We start from the raw sequence: 20,184 nt of genomic DNA, 5'->3' as shown, positions 1-20,184 counted from the left end.
ATTTTGTTTTTATTGCATTTTATAAAAATAGTCCGTAATAAGTTTGAAATTTAAAGAAAAAAATACTGATCCTTATATTTTGAGAAGCACTAACCTAAGCAATATAAAAACAGTAGTATGTTAAAGCCATAACTAGACTTACAGATATTTCATTTCACACATACCTTCTTAGTGCAGCTTTTAAATCATAATATATGTTCAGTTAATGAATGGTATTCTAAAAAACATACTCATAATAAAAAAATCAATTATCAACAATGGTTTTGCAATTTTTCCTAAAATGTTTTTCCATCTTAAAAAACAAAATACCATCAAATATAATACCTTCTCCCATTTGTGCAGATGACAGCAGCTAACTGAAGACCTGTCTGTAATGAGGTAACTCTTTCAAGTTCCTAAGGAAAATTAGGTATAGGTTACTGTTGGAGGTTTTATTTTTTTTATTATTCATATGATACTCTAACAAAAACTTTAGTGGGTTTCAAAGAAAAGCTTGCTTGGGAAACAAAGTAGCAACAAAAATACCTAAACTTAAAAGTTGTTGGTATATTTTTCACAAAATAAGTTAAAATGACTACTTCCAAATGATTTTCATAATGACATATGATAAAATATTTAGTCAATATTGCTTATAAGGAAATCTAGACCAAACCCATTTTACAAGCATAAACAAGTACTAATAATACATCTACTGAAACGTTTCTACCCAACAGAACTTCCGGTGATAATCAAGGATATGACAAATATGATTTCTGTTTGCTAAGATGCTATGACAATGGATGTCTTCATTTGAACACTGCTGGATATTTCAATGGATTCTGAAGTCTCTGATTTTCAGATACAAAGATAGATTCAGCTATAAGATTCCAATTTTATTATATTTTAAAGACAGATTGTTACACTGCCATTGAGCAGTATTAATGATCTATATGTTACAAAGTACACAGAAGCAATTTTCACTGGGCCTTCTAAAGTTTGAACAAACCAAAAAGATTGCTTTAGAATCATCAACAAAACTTTCACTTCTTCAGTTTGGTAAATTCCCCAAATAAGAGAGAAAAACATACATAAAAAGGCCCTCCTACACCCCAAATAGAGTCGATATGTTGCTACAGAATAACTACAAACAAGACAATAAATTACTTCAACAGTTTCAAGTATAAGTCACTAAAGCAGTTTTTAAATTTTACTATTAAAAATAACAAATATCATCCTACCTTTACATAAGCAGGCTGTTTTTCAAGGATTAAATCTGCTACTTTTTTAGAGACCTATAAAAACATGCAATCAAAGGAAGTAAAAGAAAAAGCCACATGCTTCCTATTCCACTTTACATTTTGAATTTTTGCAAGAATATTCCATAGGTCTTCCCAATAACTTCTAGCATGCTTTGGGCTATGAAATTAGTAAAAGAGGTATAACAGAGAGCACAGTACTTAATCCTTAATAGAAACTCAATAAATGGTCATTACTACTGTTAATAATATCAGTATCAATTGATTTAACTAGTATGTACAAAAGTATAACATCTTTAAGGGCACAAGATTTGCTTTCAAAAGATGAACACATAAGACAAATATCTAATCAGCTGAATTTATGGAGACAGTATCTGGGAAACAGAGATTATCCTGAACCCTTCAAACCCTCTGTACCACATAAAAAGACAAACAGTAATTTGGTCCTCTATTTCTAAAAACTGGAAAACATGTTTTTGGATTTTTTTTTTTTAATGTTATGAACATACCTAAGGTGTCCTTGGTCAATTCCATGAAAATTGTTAGTATGTTATACAAATTAGAATTATAATGATTTTGAATATGAGACTCTCATTTCACAATTTCAGGGGCACCTACTAGCCTACACTACAGGTACCATGGAGCATGGCACATCCAAGACATTTTTAGCCTTGATGCTCAAGAAACTCAATTAGTTGAGTTTCCCTTCCCCTTCCCAAGCCAACTGAGAACAAAGCATTACACATACATTCAATTATTGCATTCATCCTTCTAGATTTTAACTCCTTTGAATTTGTATACATATGAATATGTATAGATGTTCCCAGACAGAAACTCACCTAATTTTACCAAATTGTTTTTTTTTTTTTTTTTAAGTTTAAAATAGGGGCACCTGGGTGGCTCAGTTGGTAAAGCGTCTAACTTCGGCTCAGGTCATGATCTCACTGTTCATGAGTTCAAGACCCACGTCAGACTCTGTGCTGACAGCTCAGAGCCTGGAGCCTGCTTGGTATTCTGTGTCTGTCTCCCTCTCTCTCTGCCTCTCCCCTGCTTGCTCTCTCTCTCTCTCTTTCTCTCTGTCTTTATCTCTCTCAAAAATAAACATTACCAAAATGTATTAAAAAATACATACATAAATAAATAGTTTAAAATAGATGATAGAGTTGTTAGTCTGCACTGTGCCAGGCAGCGTACTAAGTGCATTCCCTATATTATCTCCATTACTACTCATGACAATATATTAAAATGAATTACATGCTTCCTCATTTTCCAGATGAGTAATCTTAAATATAGTAGTAACTCACTCACAGCCCCCACAGTAAGTTACAAGGCTGGGATTCAAGCCCAGGTTTACCAAATTCCAAAGGTCATTATGCAGTATAGCCCTTGTGGTGGGATTCTTTCCCCAAAGAATACTACCACATCAAGTACAAGATAGACACGCACATATTTAAACATGCTGAAACCAACAGAAGGCAAGAGATGCCACCATCCGCTGAAATCTAGTTCTCCAAAATCACAACACACTTCTACCACACAACCCTCTACTGGTCAAGTCCCTTTCACAGACCACTGCTGCTACCCCCAGGGAGATCCCAGCACCCACTGAGACCACTGAGTATAACACAAAAGAAAGAGAAGTACATCTTCCTTTATTTGTCAGATGTATTATTAAAAATCACATCTTAAATTCAGATACATTTATTACTAGTGCTCCGTTACTATTAAAAAAATTAACAAGACCACATACTAACATTAATCTTCTACAGTATAGTCTGAGTATTATTAAAAGAGCTCAGCCTAATGCAAGGAAAATCACAGAATCAAAGAATTTTACAGCATCAGAGAAAATGCAGGCCTAATGCACTGCTTCACAGAGAACATGAAATAGATTTAGCAAGGCTAGGCGACTTACCCAATGCTACACAATTAATCAGTGACTACAATTCAGACTTTCTGAATCTTAACTCTCTATTCTCTATGGGCCTCTTTCAACTAGAAGTGGGGGCCTTTATTCTGAGATAAGAAACCGTAAGTGGGGAAAAGATATTTAGCAATCTAAAAAAAAGTTCAAAATTCTTTGATCACATTTAAGATTCCAGAGAAAGAACTAGCAAATCTATATTAAGGTAATGTGAGAAGCTGAATAAATTTTAAAATAAATGTATCACTGAGTCTGAGTCATGTTAAATAATATTTGTTTAATATATTAAGTTAAACCATAAAATCTGCAAACATTACACCTCTCTGCTGTGTCTCATTTAGTCATGTCAGAAAGAAAGGTGTTTTTTACTTACTGCAGCTTGCTGTTGTTTCAATTTGTCTCTGTACTCCTCTAATTCTTGCAAATTGAGAATAGGAGGGAGCTTCTAAAAGATATCCACAAATAAAGAGTAAAAAAATAGCTTACTTTTGTTTCATTTACCTACATACCTCTGACTTATAAACAGTGTCACATCCCATTCCCACCCACTCCTCTTGGCCTCCCCAATCTCCCCACTAGACTTCAGACACAAAACCCTACACACCTTTGTTAGCCAACCCACTGGTGCTCAAGTTCCATCCCTCACACAGCCCTATAGGACAGGAGAACAAGAGAAAGTCCCTCATCCTAACCACCCTCTCTACCAGCCACAGGTATATCCCTATTGCCTACAACAGAATTCAAAATATATTTCCCCTCTGAAACACTATGAATAGTAACTACATGCTACAGTGTGAGAGTGATAGTTGCTGGAGTGCATTCTAGATTACACACCAGCTTTCAGAAGGTAGTATGGGAAACTAGTAAAAATACATGCCACTGTGTATACCAGAAACTCCAAGTTAGACTCCAAGTCTCAATCAATAGATTGATGAAACTTCAGAATGAGTGGGGGCTGACTATGTACATCCTGCGTATAAAGTAAATATGCATACTGTATTTGGTTTCATCTAAAATCAAAATTGACTATTCTTTTCTGAACTTCCTGTAAATTTAAAATGACAACATTATAAACATTATGGCATAGAGGTCTTTATCATGGCTAAACAATTATGTAAAGATACATTCATGAGGGGCACCTGGGTGGCTTAGCTGCTTAAGCATCTGACTTCGGCTCGGTCATGATCTCATAGTTCATGAATTCAAGCCCCGCATAGGGCTCTGCACTGACAGTGTGCAGACTGCCTGGGATTCTTTCTCTCCCTCTCTCTCTGCCCCTCCCCAACTTGCTCTCTAAAAAAGAAAGAAAGAAAGGAAGAAAGAAAGAAAGAAAGAAAGAAAGAAAGAAAGAAAGAAAGAAAAGCAAGCTAAAAGAAAAAGAAACATTCAGGATTGAAAGTCTTAGAACTTTTCTAAATATATTTAAACAATATAAAATAAGATAAAATAATATAAATATAAATATATATAATAATATATTTATAATAATATAAATATAAAATAAAATAAAATAAAATAAAATAAAATAAAATAAAAGGCAGCATATCAACATATTGTAGGCTAAAAGTTAAAAACCAAAAATATAGAAACGTTTCCTGGACCAATATTCTACAGCAGCACTTAATTTTACATTTTCTAAAATAATTTCAGTGTAAAAACAATGTGGACAGTTCATTTAATCATAATATGGTCATCAGAGACCAGTCCTGGTATTAAGACAGACAGAGAGAAAGAGGAAGAAAGAAAAAGAAAGAACACCCCTAAAAAGTATTCAACTCTCATCCATAAATTCAGTCACTGAACAAGACAGAGTTTAGATAGGTTTTAATGAATTTTTTTTTACCTCCAGCTCATATTTAACAATATCAAATGAGTCCGTAGAAAAATATACTTGTTCAATACTATTAATTAGTTCTTGTTCAGCTTGAGGGTCACTAGGCTGTTCTCGAAGTTCTCGGAATTCCTCCTTTAAGGAAAAAAATCACAATTAAAGTACTTGTAGCTATTATAATTCTACCTGCATGGAAATAAATAATCATCTATTTTAACAATCACAAATCTCCTGGGGACCCATTCTGAGCAAGGAGACAAACTGACAGAAACCATGAAGGTTCATCGAAAATTAGGACTACTAAAACACTAAAAACTATTCATCTATCGGAGAAAAAAAAAAGGGGAGGGTTAGAGATTCAGATTTTATTTTCAATTCTGTGCGTGTCAACTGGTAGGTAAAAGAATTTAGAAGTTTAACAAAAGGAAAAAACAAAGTGTCTATGTAATCTGTTGTACATATATACATATTTTCATCATTTAACATTCTAAAATCCGTCTCAGCACAGATAACCAGGGAATGCCTCAAGGACTTGTGGGGTCACCGTCAGCATTAGAACCCTGAGCAGAGCAAACATTCTTCCCCGTGCTGGCAATCTCACTGCTTGGCTAAGACATACTGGCTCCAGAAAAGACTGCAAGTTTAGCTCTGTAATCCTATGAGGATTCCTTCAAAGGGTGCTGATACCACAGTTAATAATCTGATTATGAACCTAAAGCTCTGTATTTGATAAAATGCTTTCTTCTTAATGATATAGAACAGGGCTTCTGTGGACTTACACAACTAAAAAGAGCCTGACAGACAAATCCCTACCCCTAATGTCAGCATCCTTATCCTCTCAATTTTACTGCATAATTGGATAAACCTTCAGTTAACTGGAAGTTTCATTAATTCTGATACCCCCTCTCTGCCACACTAATTAACCAACATTATTTTTATACACATATAACAATTTCACCCTTTGATTTTTTTATTCATATTAATCTCAAATATATTTAAGAACACAAAAGGAACTAATATTTAAAATAATTTTACAGTCACTAAAATAACATTTAACAAAAATTCTTAATAAATCACCATTGATTAAATATGCAAAAATTATAATGTCTATTAGAGAACATTATTTTTCAAACAGAGAAACTCTAGATTATTTTATTATAGGGCATAGTTTTCATTTATAAAAAAAACCTAGCTTATATATCTTTTAGGCTTTAATTTATATTTTAAATATGTAAAGTGATTAATTATAAAATTATCTCCTCTTAGATTCAAGCTAAAAGAAAATATTAGAGCAATAAATCTGAAACTCAAGAGAAAAACTAACTGTTTAAAATTCCAATAAATTTAAAAGAGAAGGCAAAGTCACACAAACATCAAATCTGCATAATTAAGAGTGCATGGAAAAGAAAATACCTCTTCTGTACCAAAACTCAACTTATAAAATATACTAACCAAAAAAGGTCAAAGACACAGTCATCACTGACATAGTATGCAATCAAATACTATAAGTAAAGTAAGAAACCCTGTGTCCTAACAGAAGAAGCTGCATTGGCTGGGGGGAGGGTCTACAACAAACACACTAATCTACATAACACCCTGGACAATGAAGCTGAGGAACAGACCTGGGTTAAAACCATACTACTTATAGAAAGGTTTCCAACTAACCTACTCATGGGCAACCTCCAAGCATTTAATAAAAATTTGAAATGAGTGAGACATGAAATAGAAAACAAGATCAGGGGCGCCTGGGTGGCTCAGTCAGTTGAGCATCCGACTTCAGCTCAGGTCATGATCTCACAGTTCGTGGGTTCGAGCCCTGCGTTGGGCTCTGTGCTGACAGCTCAGAGCCTGGAGCCTGTTTCAGATTCTGTGTCTCCCTCTCTCTCTGCCCCTCCCCGTTCATGCTCTGTCTCTGTCTCAAGAATAAATAAACATTAAAAAAAATTTAATAAAAAAAAAGAAAACAAGATCAGATATTCCTGGAAATCTCCCTCCCTAAAAGTCCATAGGCATTTGAAATACCAGCTTCAGATGCTACAAACTGAGGTAGGGAAAAAGACCCAAGTCAGGATATGGCAATATCCTCCCTAGGAATTTCCTCCCTGGGAATTTCACAGCACCACTAACAAACAAATGTAGTTGGTACCATTCAAAAAAAAATTTTTTTTTAATATTACAAAAACTGCTAAGATTGAAAACATCAAGTACGAAGTCAAGCAAAAATTCAAATAGATTGCAATGAATGAATACTTTCATCTTAAATGTATAAATGCCAAGGATATCTAACTCCATGTTGAAGTTCTCTATACACTACCTAATTAATTGATCTGAAGGTAAAGACACTTAGGTTTTAGTTACAACTCTGGTATTAGCTTTGGGTAATTTAGTCTCTCCGTGCCTAATTTTTTTTTCATCTGTAAAGGACAAACATACACATACGATGACAGTGAAACAAATATCCAAAGTTATTAAGAATGTCAAAGGGAAAACACAATTTCAGTTATAAATATCTCACAAGTGTACATTCTACAAAATGTAATGAATCTGTAAAAGGAGTACAATCTGTATATGTATATAAAAGGTCAAATGCCATTCGTTCTTGGAGAACTAAGCAATTATATCACAGAGAGCAGACAAACCCATAGAATTTCAAAGAACAGACACATAACACATGACACTCTAAGTAACCTAGACTAAGGACATTGGCATAAAACCGAGAAAGGCAGGAAAAGAAACCTAGCACACAAAGTAGAATTCAACCCAAGACAAATGCCCAATGCTATATCCCTATAAAATACCCTCTCCTTTCAGACAATTTAGTGGCTCCTGTGTGAAAACAATACATCCGAACTCATTCAGACAAACTCCATTGTGCCTACATCCCAATCACCTCGTTCCTTTTAATCCCAATGCACCTGCAGGCTGCCAGACTCTGCTTCTACCTAATCATTCTCTAAATGTTTCACTACTGTTAGTGCTGCCTGCTCAATTTGATTATACACCTTTGGAGAACTGAGATTTGTCCTTATTCTCCATCATTATGCTCCACAGTGCCAAGGCACATTGTAGATAACAATCACTGATCTAACTAAAATTAATTTATCCAGTGAATTGTATGAAAAAAAAGGAGAACAAAAAGAAAGGAAAAGACAATATGTTGTTTTGACAGTCAAAACTTTCCATAAAGTCTTAATAAAATGTCTCTTCTAACTAGAAATAATAAGTGTTAAATGATTTTAGGAATACTTTAAGCATGTAAATTAGAAAAATAAACAGAAACAGCTAGATTGTACATTCTCAACACAAATACTCCATAATTTTGCCATTATATAAACTGGTTTCCTAGGATTGGTGATGTACAAAAATACATACTTCTTCACCTCGAACCAATTTTGCAAGTCAACATATATGTACGAGGCAAAACTTTACATAAACAAAATGAACAGAAGATTTCCTACAAAAAAAATTAAAATGCAAAATCAAGGGAATAGAATATTAAATGAAACTTCTTATACCATATAAAAATAAGTGATTTTTTTAAAGTGACAATAATATTCGATACTTAAACTCAGTTTGAGAATAAAATATTTCGGTCTTACAGACTGCTTTTACTAATAAAATTCTTTAAAGGATTTTATTTTATCATAAATCTTACGTCACATAGTAACTAATACATATTATCATTGGAGTGGTACAAATGCTCCAAAAAACTTGAAAATCCAAAAATAATTCGTCAATGACAAACCATCAAAATGTGCCAGAACTTGCTTGTTAATGATAATCCACTACACTTCAAATAAAGAAAACTAAGCAAAAATACAATGGCAAGAACAGAACAAGTCTCTCTTCCATACTATCATTAAGAAATAATCTGTTAACTTTCAAAGCTCTGTTATCATACCTTTCTCCATCAAGTCACATATTTCAATTTAACATTTATTTTAATTCCCACTATACAAAAATTCTCTATACTAGGTAATAAAGAAACAAAGCTGAGTAAAATAATAGCAGCTAAAATAACAGGAAAGGTCAGATGAATAAACAATGCCCCTGCCAGGCATTACTTAAGGGAGTACAAACAAAACACAGGGGTATCAAAGGGCAGTGAGTTCACATCTGATGAAAAAGGTACCATTTAGAGAAGATAGAACAGGCAAAATTTCAAATTTGAGAAATGTGGGGAAATAAGGCAGCAAATACAAAGCAAAGCACAAGTAAAAAGTGTAGCAGGAAAGCATACAACAGGTTAAACATCAGACAGTGGCTTCACAGGGTAGAAAAATGTCAGCGGGAGCATCTACATATATACCAAGAGGCAATAAAATGCAACAGTTGAGATTTTTTTTAAACCCAATAATATATTTTTATATACACTAGAGCCATATTTTCCCTTTACTAAAAATAAAATACCTTAACACATATCACTGTGCCAGACACTATATCAAAAAAGTAAGCATAAATATTCAATATATTCTTAACGTAATAAACCAAGCAGGATTATTTTAGGAAAGTGGTAGAAAACAAAGAAGTTAGTCAATATTTTAGAAGCTGTCTTTTCCAGCAGTCACAATACACTGTAGGATTGCCTCTAATTCTACCTAGCCTATTTTTTTTCCATTTTGATCCATCTCTGAGATAAAGTGATAGGAACATACATATAAAATGCACATCATAAATGTAACTATGAAAAATGAAGAAAAACAATCATAACAGAAATTTAAGTGAACATCTTTGTTTCAGCCAAGCCATTTTTCCTCTCAACATAACAACAAAAGGTTTTATGAGAACTGGGGATTCAAGTCTATGAAACAATTGGAGCCCTCAAGTGTAAGGTGTTATAAAACATTTCCAGTATATTTATGGTTTCTAAGGAAATAGGCTATAACTTTACAAAACAATTTCCCACTTAAGAGTTCATCTCTTAAGGGAATATATTCAAGTTTAGGAGAAAAAAAAGACCACAGATTTTGCATTTAACCACTACTTCTAAATTATACAAAATACCATGCAAATTAAAAATACAAAATCAAGTTCAAATTTTTCAGTTCTATTCACTTTTGTAAGTGTAAAAAGTGGGTTATGACAACTTCACAGTTCTCCTTACCATTATTAAATTCAATTTTCTCTTTAATTTTGAAAAGCAATTTAATCTAATTTTTGAACCCACAGAACAGCCTGGAAATTTATAATCTCCAACAGTAGATCTTTATTCAAACAAAAAAAGATGAATGCAAAATCTTCATTCCACAAGTCAAGTTTCAAAACCCCACAAAAAATGTACAGAATAAAAAAATGAAATGCAAACCAACTTCCATTTCCGTGACTGGTTTATTAGACTACAGTTCACATTACATATCTGAATAGCAGACTGCATTGTGTTGAGAGGGAATGAGGTAGAAAAAAAAGAAATTTTATCCTTGTAAAGCATGAATTGAGGTTTACCAAGACAAATCTTACCAAGACAAATGCTGTGGTTTTCTTTTTAACTATTTGCACATTTCTTCGTCAATCAACATAAAAAAGCTACTCTGTTATAATAAATTCTAAAAATGGAAATTACAGTTTTATCAAACTTAGTAACACCTTACAGCTCGAAATGAGAGCAAAAAATGTTTAGCTACCAAAATCTATACAGAGCTAAAAGGAAGAACAAAACATCAAGTTTTCAATATGCAATCAGTGTTACAAAAATCATAAATCATTGAACAAAAATAGTTTTGTTTCAGATGAAAAGGATTCAAGATCAGATACCCTAAAACCATACATATACCATATAAATCTGTAATGAAATGCCAGATGTTGGCTTACGTGGGGAAATGGTACATTTTCTTAAAATCCCACTAGAACAACAATAATGATCCATCAAAGCAGCCAGCTCATTATCAGTTTGTGTTTGTGTGTTTTAAATAAAACATAGCTTTTAAAGCCTGTTTGTGTTTGTTTTTGTTTTGTTTTTTCCAGGCTTTCAATGCCATCTAGTGGAGTACTGGTGAGGTTACAATAAAGGGAGATTTTGAGAAAATGATTTAAAGATTTTTCTAGAAGGTTATTAAAATGGCATTATTTTAATCCAGATTTACAACATATTTAAGTGATTGAAATAATGTATTTTTAATCACTTTCTACATAATAACAGCATTCCAAATGGACACATTTGTCTTTAAAGAAAAAGATCAAGAATACGTACTGATGTTATTCACAGAAATATAATTATTAACATACGCTAAAAATACAAAATTAGAAAGCAAACATTTCATACGTGATACTCTGCCAAGTATTTTTATTTACTTCTTTTACTTAACAGTTATATTCTTAACAGGCATTTTTATAAATTTATTTCTATTAAAAGGAAAATATTAAAGATAATAGCTTTAAGACATCAAATATACATATATATGTATATATTTATTTTTAAGCTATCTTTAAAAACTTCTAAAGTTCAGCGAACAACATCAAGCTGCCTGCCACATACCTGTCCATTTGGAAGCTAATACTAAAGAAAAGACACATCACAAACTGAAGAGAGAAAAATCCAGTGTATAGTCTGCATTCTGTTTTTCTTTTAGTTTTAAAAACATTTCATCAGACCCTTTTTCTTTTTTTTTTCAATATATGAAGTTTATTGTCAACTTGGTTTCCATACAACACCCAGTGCTCATCCCAAAAGATACCCTCCTCAATACCCATCACCCACCCTCCCCTCCCTCCCACTCCCCATCAACCCTCAGTTTGTTCTCAGTTTTTAAGAGTCTCTTATGCTTTGGCTCTCTTCCACTCTAGCCTCTTTTTTTTTTTTTTTTCGTTCCCCTCCCCCATGGGTTTCTGTTAAGTTTCTCAGGATCCACGTAAGAGTGAAAACATATGGTATCCGTCTTTCTCTGTATGGCTTATTTCACTTAGCATCACACTCTCCAGTTCCAACCACGTTGCTACAAAGGGCCCTATTTCATTCTTTCTCATTGCCACGTAGTACTCCATTGTGTATATAAACCACAATTTCTTTATCCATTCATCAGTTGATGGACATTTAGGCTCTTTCCATAATTTGGCTATTGTTGAGAGTGCTGCTATAAACATTGGGGTACAAGTGCCCCTATGCATCAGTACTCCTGTATTCCTTGGGTAAATTCCTAGCAGTGCTATTGCTGGGTCATAGGGTAGGTCTATTTTTAATTTTTTGAGGAACCTCCACACTGTTTTCCAGAGTGGCTGCACCATTTTGCATTCCCACCAACAGTGCAAGAGGGGTCCCGTTTCTCCACCTCCTCTCCAGCATCTATAGTCTCCTGATTTGTTCATTTTGGCCACTCTGACTGGCGTGAGGTGATATCTGAGTGTGGTTTTGATTTGTATTTCCCTGATGATCAGACCCTTTTTCCAAAAGAAGAAATGCTATCTATTCTGAGAAAAGACATCACAACACCTTCAATCTCACTGAAAAAACTGCAGTCTTGGGGTGCATAGATGGCTCAGTCCTTTAAGCGTGGGACTTCGGCTCAGGTCATGATCTCTCGATTTCTGAGTTCGAACCCTGCATGGGCTTTGTGCTGACAACGCAGAGCCTGCTTAGGATCTTCTGTCTCCCTCTCTCTGCCAGACCCCTCCTCACGCTCTCTCTCTCTCTCAAAAGTAAATAATCATTTAAAAAAAACTTAAAAACTGCAGTTTTCCCAGTATCTTCACCTTCCACATCCAATAAAATCCTCAGTCCTAAATTATTTTAAAATGTCTCTCAAATTTAGCCCTTCTCCATTTCCTAAATTTTAGAAGTCTTTTCATGGATGCTAAGAAGTCAAGTCAAATTCATTTATCTTACTTCACAGAAGTATTTTACACGTGAGAAAACATTCTGCACAAACTCCCAGAATGTTATATAAGAGAAGGTATACAGTAAATATTTGTGGAATGCATCAAACATACAAACAAAAATACTTTCTTATATTTAGACAAATGTATTTTCAAGTTTTGACTGCAACAGAGATATCTTTTGTCCTCTTGGCCTATATTTGTCTTACATGAAAAAAGTCAAAGGCATAGCTAAACCAACCATGTGTAATAGTAAACCTAGCTGAATCCTATTTGTATTTATGAGTTAGGAGAATCAGGGCCTTAAAAACAAACAAACAAAAAATTATCTTTAAAGAATAATATCAGAAGGCAGAAGCTCAGAAAAATTCATAAAACAATATTAACATTAGTACTCTTTTCTTACCAGTACTCTTTTTATATGTAAGCATTATGGAAGAACTATGGAAAATGTTTACTTAAAGTCAAGATACAGATTTATAAGGTTCCGAATATTAATATTTTTAATCAGGATTCAACAAATACTCTCAAATGCAACCCTAATAAGTTCTGTAACTAGTAACCATGTGGCTATTGTTATTATTATATATTATAATAAATTTTGGTCTCAAGTCTTCATAAGTCTTGTAACCAATTAAAATAAGTGAAAACCTTTCACATAATTCAAAAAGTATAAATTTCTCCAAATGAATAACAAATTTAGTCAGTAAATACTATATAGATCAGTTTCTTCTATCTTTACTTCAGCATGAAAGTCCCATTAATTTGAATTATAACAGAATCCATTTCCCAGTAATGAAATTTTAGGTCATCACTAACTCTTTACTGTTTCCCACAAAAACTGTCAATAAAATTTCAAAAATTTTCTTCTACAATAGTGCCTGTAGTTCCCCTTTTTCCATTCTTGTCACCGTGTCCTCCACTTGGCCAAAGATTCCCAAACACTGCTCCACATTGGAATCACATGGGGATTTCTTAACACTGCTGACACCTGGCTCCACCCCACATACTGTCACTTAATTAGAATGGGGTAGGGCCTGTGGGTTATTAGTTATTCTAATATGCAGCAAAGCTTGGACACCACTGATCTTACCTCTGAATGATTTAAGCTAAGATTTTTGAAATCTTTCTCAAAGTTTCCTTTTCTATAGAAAATGCTGCAAATAATCCTATTTTTTTTCTTCCTACAGTATTTTCTCCACCAAAATTCCAAATTTCCAGTATATGGATTATTTGACTCACATCTCTTAAAATGGAATACAGTGTCATGCTGTCCATAAAAGGCAGAAGTTGTACTAGATGATTTCTTTTTTTCCCCCCAAGTTTATTTATTTATTTGGGGGGGGAGGAGGGGGAGGGAGAGGAGAGAGAGAATCCCAAGCAGACTCCGCACTGCCAGTACACAGCCCAACGCAGGGTTCAAACTCACAACCCCTGAGATCATGCATGACCTGAGCTGAAACCAAGAGCTTAACCAACTGAGCCACCCAGGTGCCCCATACCTGATGACTTCTAAGGTTTCTTCCCACTCAGAATTTATATAGTTCTCAAAACAACAACAACAACAAAACAGTCCTTTCTAGACTCTCAAGCACACCTAATGCCCTTCTCCAGTTTTCCTTAACCATCTGCTTTCTGTAATGAGTTGCACCATATGAAATTTGCCAGTATTAGATTATTTTTAACCTAAACAAACAGCCTTTCTTATGATTCATCCTAACATTCCCCTTCTATTTATTCTTTACACCAGAACCTTTTAACATAACACAACCCAAGCTAAACCATTTCCTTCTTGAAAACCCCAGTGAAATCTCACTTCCTTGTTACAACTTAGATAAGAAAAGGAAGAAGACATGGGTCCATATAGAAAAACCAAGGAGGCCTTTTTAAAAAATGTTCTACATACATATACTTGAATGAGGTAAAGCATTAGATGAAGTAAATGTTTAAAAGTTTCTCTATACAAGTATTTACACAGACTACTTAAGAAGCATAAATTGGATTTTTTACTTCTGGCATTAGAATATCAAGGGAACCCAAATTAAGACAGTGAGATGGGTTCTTTTGGTGGTGTTTTTTTGTTTGTTTCTTTGTCTGTTTTTTTTTACTGATGATTCAATATTTGTATATATTGCAACATGATCATAGTAAGTCCATCACCCAGTACACAGAATAATTTTTCCTTGGGTAAGAACTTTAAAATCTACTCTCTTAGCAACTTTAGAATATGCAATACAGTATTATTAACTATAGTCACCATGCTGTATGTTATGTCCCAATGACTTATTTATTTTGTAACTGGAAGTTAATACTTCTTGACCCCTTCACCCATTTTGCCCACCCCCAAACCCCTTGCCTCTGGTAGCCACCAATCTGTTCTCTATATCTATGACTTGTTGCTTTTTTTGTTTTGTTTTCTTTTTAGATTCCACATATAAGTGAAATCATATGGTATTTGATCATATGGTCTTTCTCTGTCTGACTTTTTTTACTCAGTAAAATTCATTCAAGGTCCATCCATAGTGTTAAAAATGGCAAGACTGCATTCGTGTCTGTGGCTGATAATATTCCATTGTTATGTATTTGTGTGTATATGTGTGTACACACATACACATACACACACACACACACACACACACACACACACATTTACTTTAGCCATTCATCCATCTATGAACACTTAGGTTGTTTCCATGTCTTGGCTGTTGTAAATAACGCTGCTGTAAACATGAGGGTGCATATATCTTTTCAACTTCAGTGTTTCCATTTTCCTTGTAAGTGGAATTGCTGGATCATACAGTAGTTCTATTTTTAATTTTTTGTTGTCCATAGTGGTTGTACCAATGTATATTCCCACCAATGGTAAACAAGAGCTTCCTTTTCTCCGTATCTTTGCCAACTTGTTATTTCTTGTCTTTTTGATAACAGGCAATGTAACAGGTATAAATTAAGTTCAAAAAATATCTACCCAAGCCAAATAACTGGGTAGCTTGCTTTTTAAACCTAGTAATATACTGCAAGCATTTTCTCTGCAATACGTTTCACTAAGGTTAAAACCCAAGCTTCAGAATAATTTATAGGAAACCATTTTTGAAACAGAAAAGGAAGGAGGAACCTACACTGACTACTCCATGTGAAAGAGCCTCCAGCTTCACAGTCTACATTACCACTCTATTTCCTTCATAGTATTTGTCATACTTTGCATCACCTTGTTTACTGCCTATCTTCCCTCTGCTTGAATCTAGGTAAGCTCTCTGGCAACAGAGAAGTTTTCTCTTGTCTACTGCTATATTCAGTCCCTAGAGAATGTCTAGCACAAAATAGATGCTCAATAAAATTTTGAATATGCATGGGGAAAAGATCAGAAGGCAAAGTTAACCTTGACTGTGTTGGTGATTTTTGTGATTTTTTTAGGTATCTTTTTCTGTTTACCGTATTTTTTGTTCACAGTATATACTAACTTTTTTTTTTTTTTAATTTTTTTTTCAACGTTTTTTATTTATTTTTGGGACAGAGAGAGACAGAGCATGAACGGGGGAGGGGCAGAGAGAGAGGGAGACACAGAATCAGAAACAGGCTCCAGGCTCCGAGCCATCAGCCCAGAGCCTGACGCGGGGCTCGAACTCACAGACCGCGAGATCGTGACCTGGCTGAAGTCGGACGCTTAACCGACTGCACCACCCAGGCGCCCCAGTATATACTAACTTTTTATTACAGGAAAAGGTTATTTTAAAATAATAATTTTAAATTCATGTTTTACATTTTGTTGAAATATTTTTAACAACTTAAAAAACTCAATATAAAAGTTGTTTTTTGAAGCCACAGAAGTTCAATCATCAAGAACTAGCCGTGACACTAATTTTAAGACAACTGTATGAAAATAAATCATGTAAGGGACACCTGGGTGGTTCAGTCACATAAGCATCCAACTCTTGATTTCAGCTCAGGTTGTGATCTGACATTTCATGAATTTGAGCCCCTTGTGGAACTCTGTGCTGACAGTGCAGAGCCTGCTTAGGATGCTCTCTCTCTTGCCCTCTCCCACTGCCCTCCCCAGTGTGCACATACACTCTGTCTCTCTCTCTCAAAATAAATAAATAAACTTTAAAAAAATAATACTTCTATTAAAAAAATAAATCATGAAAAATATATATCACCATCACTCATCATCAGGGAAATGCAAATCAAAACCACAATGCAGTATCATTTCACATCTGGTAGAATGGCTATCATTAAAAAGACAAAAGATAATGACTTAAATTAGTGAGGATGTGGAGAAAGAGGAACCCTGTGCGCTGTTGGTGGGAATATAAATTGGTACAGCCACTATGGAAAACAGTATGAAGGTTCCTCAAAATAATTAAAAATTCAGCAATCCCATTTCTGGATATATATCCAAAGGACATGAAAATACCATCTCAAGGAGATATATGCATTCCCACGTTCACTGCAGCATTCCAATATCCAAGGTATGGAAACAACTTAATTGTCAGTCAAAAGATGAACACATAAAGATGTAGTACGTATATACAATGGAATTTTATTCAGCCATAAGAAAGAAGGAAATCCTGCCATTTGTGACAGCATGGGTGGACCAGGAGGGGCATTATGCTAAGTAAAATAAGTCACATAGAGACAGACAAATACTGTATGATATCACTTATATGCTGAATCTTAAAAAGTCAAACTCATAGAAACAGAGACCAGAATGATGGTTACAAGAGGCTGAGGGGTGGGGTAAATGGGGAGATGTTGGTCAAAAAGTACACACTTCTAGACAGAAGATGAATAAATTCTGGGGATGTAATAAAAACTTTATATATATTATATATATTATATATATGACCTAACTATAGAGTAACATCTAAATTGTGTTTTGGGGGTTTTTGTGAGAAAGAGACAGAGACAGAAACAGAGTGCAAGCAGGGGAGGGGCAGAGAGAGAAGAAAATACAGAATCCAAAGCAGCTCCAGGCTCTGAGCTTCCAGCACAGAGTCCCATGGGGGGCTTGAACTCACAAACCTTGAGATCATGACCTGAGCTGAAGTCAGACACTTAACCAACTGAGCCATGCAGGTGCTCAAATAACATCTAAATTATGAAACATATACTCAGCATTAAAGTTATACCAAACTACACTGTATAAGGGCATTTCTGAACACAAGTCTTCTTAACTCTTAATTTCAGTCCTGAGTAGGAACTTCACCCATCTCAAACTTGGTGTACTGACTGGAGTTTCACTACTCTCCTGATCCAGCAACTCTTAAAGTCTCAAAAATATGCAGAGGAGAAGGCAGCAGTCAGCTCACCCTGCAGCACTTGTGATGTTTCCAGAGAATGCACAGAGAGAACAGAACAAGCACAAGGACTTATGAGCTTTCTTGAGTAAGGCTACATTTAAGCCCAATGCCATGATACTAATTTTACTATTAATTATTTTATAATTTAACTTAGCTTCTTAGTGAGTGTCAATCAGACCAATGCCCCAAGCTTAATCATCACCTGAATCATATACATACCCTGATCATATGATCCCAGACTAGCCTCTCCACCCAGAAGCAGTCATCTCAAATTACACACCACAAGCCACTGATGGGGCTGCAGGTGGGGAGGTCAGTGAGGAGACTGGGTAATGAGATCATTATAAATTCACTACCTACAAGTACTGGAAAAACATCAAGGTGCACAGTGTAAAAGACAACAGGGGTGCCTGGGTAGCTTAGTCGGTTTAATGGCCGACGTGGGCTCAGGTCGTGATCTCACAGTTTGTGGGTTCAAGCCCAGCATTGTGCTCTGTGCTGACAGCTCAGAGCCTGAAGCCTGCTTCCGATTCTGTGTCTCCCTCTCTCTCTGCCCCTCCCTGGCTTGTGCTCTGTCTCTCTCTCTCAAAATAATAAATAAACATTAAAAAAAAAAAAGACAACAAAGTTCACACAAGGTTTAAAAACAACAAAGTTCTTACGCAATACAACATCTAACGCAATCCAATTTAAGGCATGTTTATAATGCATGATAATCTTTTTTTCTAGAGTCAAAGAAATAAAAAGAATTGTCAATTAGGATTTATGGTTATTGCTTAGTTCCCAATTTCATCACATGCAATAATCTTTTATAACATTATATAAAACTATTCAAAATGCCTCTTTAAGGTTTTTGTCAAAGTCATTTCATGCAAAAGGGCTGGCTGGAATATTATCATATTTGGAGAATATGTTTGGGACTGCTCCCAAATAAAGCCTAAGCTGTAAATACAAAATTCACATTAGGGGATAAGGCTCCTCACAGGGATGGGAAATCACTCTCCTGAGCAGCTGACACTGAGGCGTCATGAGAGGACTTATGATTGCTGACCAAGAGAAACAAGCCCTATGTATTAAGATGCCAGACACAGGAAACAAATAGTATTTTGAAATATCATCTTCAAATTGAAAATCACAAGAGCAGACATTCAGAAGACAATGCTTTGATCTGTGATGGAGCCGCTATTCACCAAGGCAGCTTCAAATGGCAATATCCCAGAGTGAGGAACAGCACGGTTGTTTTTTGTTTTTTGTTTTTTTTAACAATGGTTAATAATTCTCCTGAGGGAAAGCCAACTAGCTTTCAAGTAACACCTATTAAAATATGTAAACATAAGTTCACATGAATCAGGAGATTAAAATCTAAGATGTTTATAATTTATTATAAACTATGCTTTAGCTACTTACTCAAAAATGTCTGTTCCATAACAAAAATATATTTGGCTCAAAATGTTACAGCATAAAAAGTAAATTATTTCATTTTATTTCTCCAAATTACAGCATATAAATCAATAAGTTCCATATATACATTTAAAACTGGTTTCAGGCTAAGAATTTGATACAATAATAAATTCTAAATTTATCAATTTTGCATTTTTCTGTTTCACTATAATGAATCATACTGCATCCCAGTGAGTAATGAAAGCAAAAACAAGCCCCAAGCCCACTATACTATAAAAATTTACCTAGTTTTATCATAACTACCATCTTCCTGTGGGAAGGAAAGGCTTCTGTGAATCAATTATTATCCAAAGGCAATATTATTTTTTAAGGAAGTGAAAAGTCACGCTCACACATATAGATCAATACCTTTCCAGGGACCCGGAGACTCTCAATGGCACCAAGATCACTAAGGTTCTCCGGAGGGCTTTTCAGACCCTTAAAAAAATAATAATAAAAAGAATTTTAATTCTGCTGCAGAACTATAAAATGATAGAACATATTTACTAAAATAGAAATCACCATTAAAAACAGAAATTTTCCTGCTTTAAAATATATAGAACGTATGTTCTAAAAACAGCTGTCACTTAATATACTTAATATGTATTAATATGATATTAAATAGTATTTAATAATAGTATTATTAAA

General features: G+C 34.4%; 1 protein-coding gene across 1 annotated transcript in view; it reads right to left on the bottom strand.

The window, feature by feature from the left end:
- The window catches only part of VPS50 (VPS50 subunit of EARP/GARPII complex), a 132,828-nt gene that overhangs the window by 105,646 nt on the left and 6,998 nt on the right, over window positions 1-20,184 (bottom strand). The window contains exons 2-6 of the mRNA XM_007076702.3: window positions 19,906-19,974; window positions 5,003-5,125; window positions 3,533-3,604; window positions 1,218-1,271; window positions 325-395 (exon numbers count right to left, since the gene is read on the bottom strand). Coding sequence (XP_007076764.1) covers window positions 325-395; window positions 1,218-1,271; window positions 3,533-3,604; window positions 5,003-5,125; window positions 19,906-19,974 — 389 coding nt within the window. The remainder of the gene's footprint in view (window positions 1-324; window positions 396-1,217; window positions 1,272-3,532; window positions 3,605-5,002; window positions 5,126-19,905; window positions 19,975-20,184) is intronic.

The sequence above is a fragment of the Panthera tigris genome, chromosome A2 (genome assembly GCF_018350195.1).
Source record: "Panthera tigris isolate Pti1 chromosome A2, P.tigris_Pti1_mat1.1, whole genome shotgun sequence".
NCBI lineage: Eukaryota > Metazoa > Chordata > Mammalia > Carnivora > Felidae > Panthera > Panthera tigris.
Note: the sequence above shows the minus strand (reverse complement) of the source record. Positions and strands in the feature narration are given on the sequence as shown.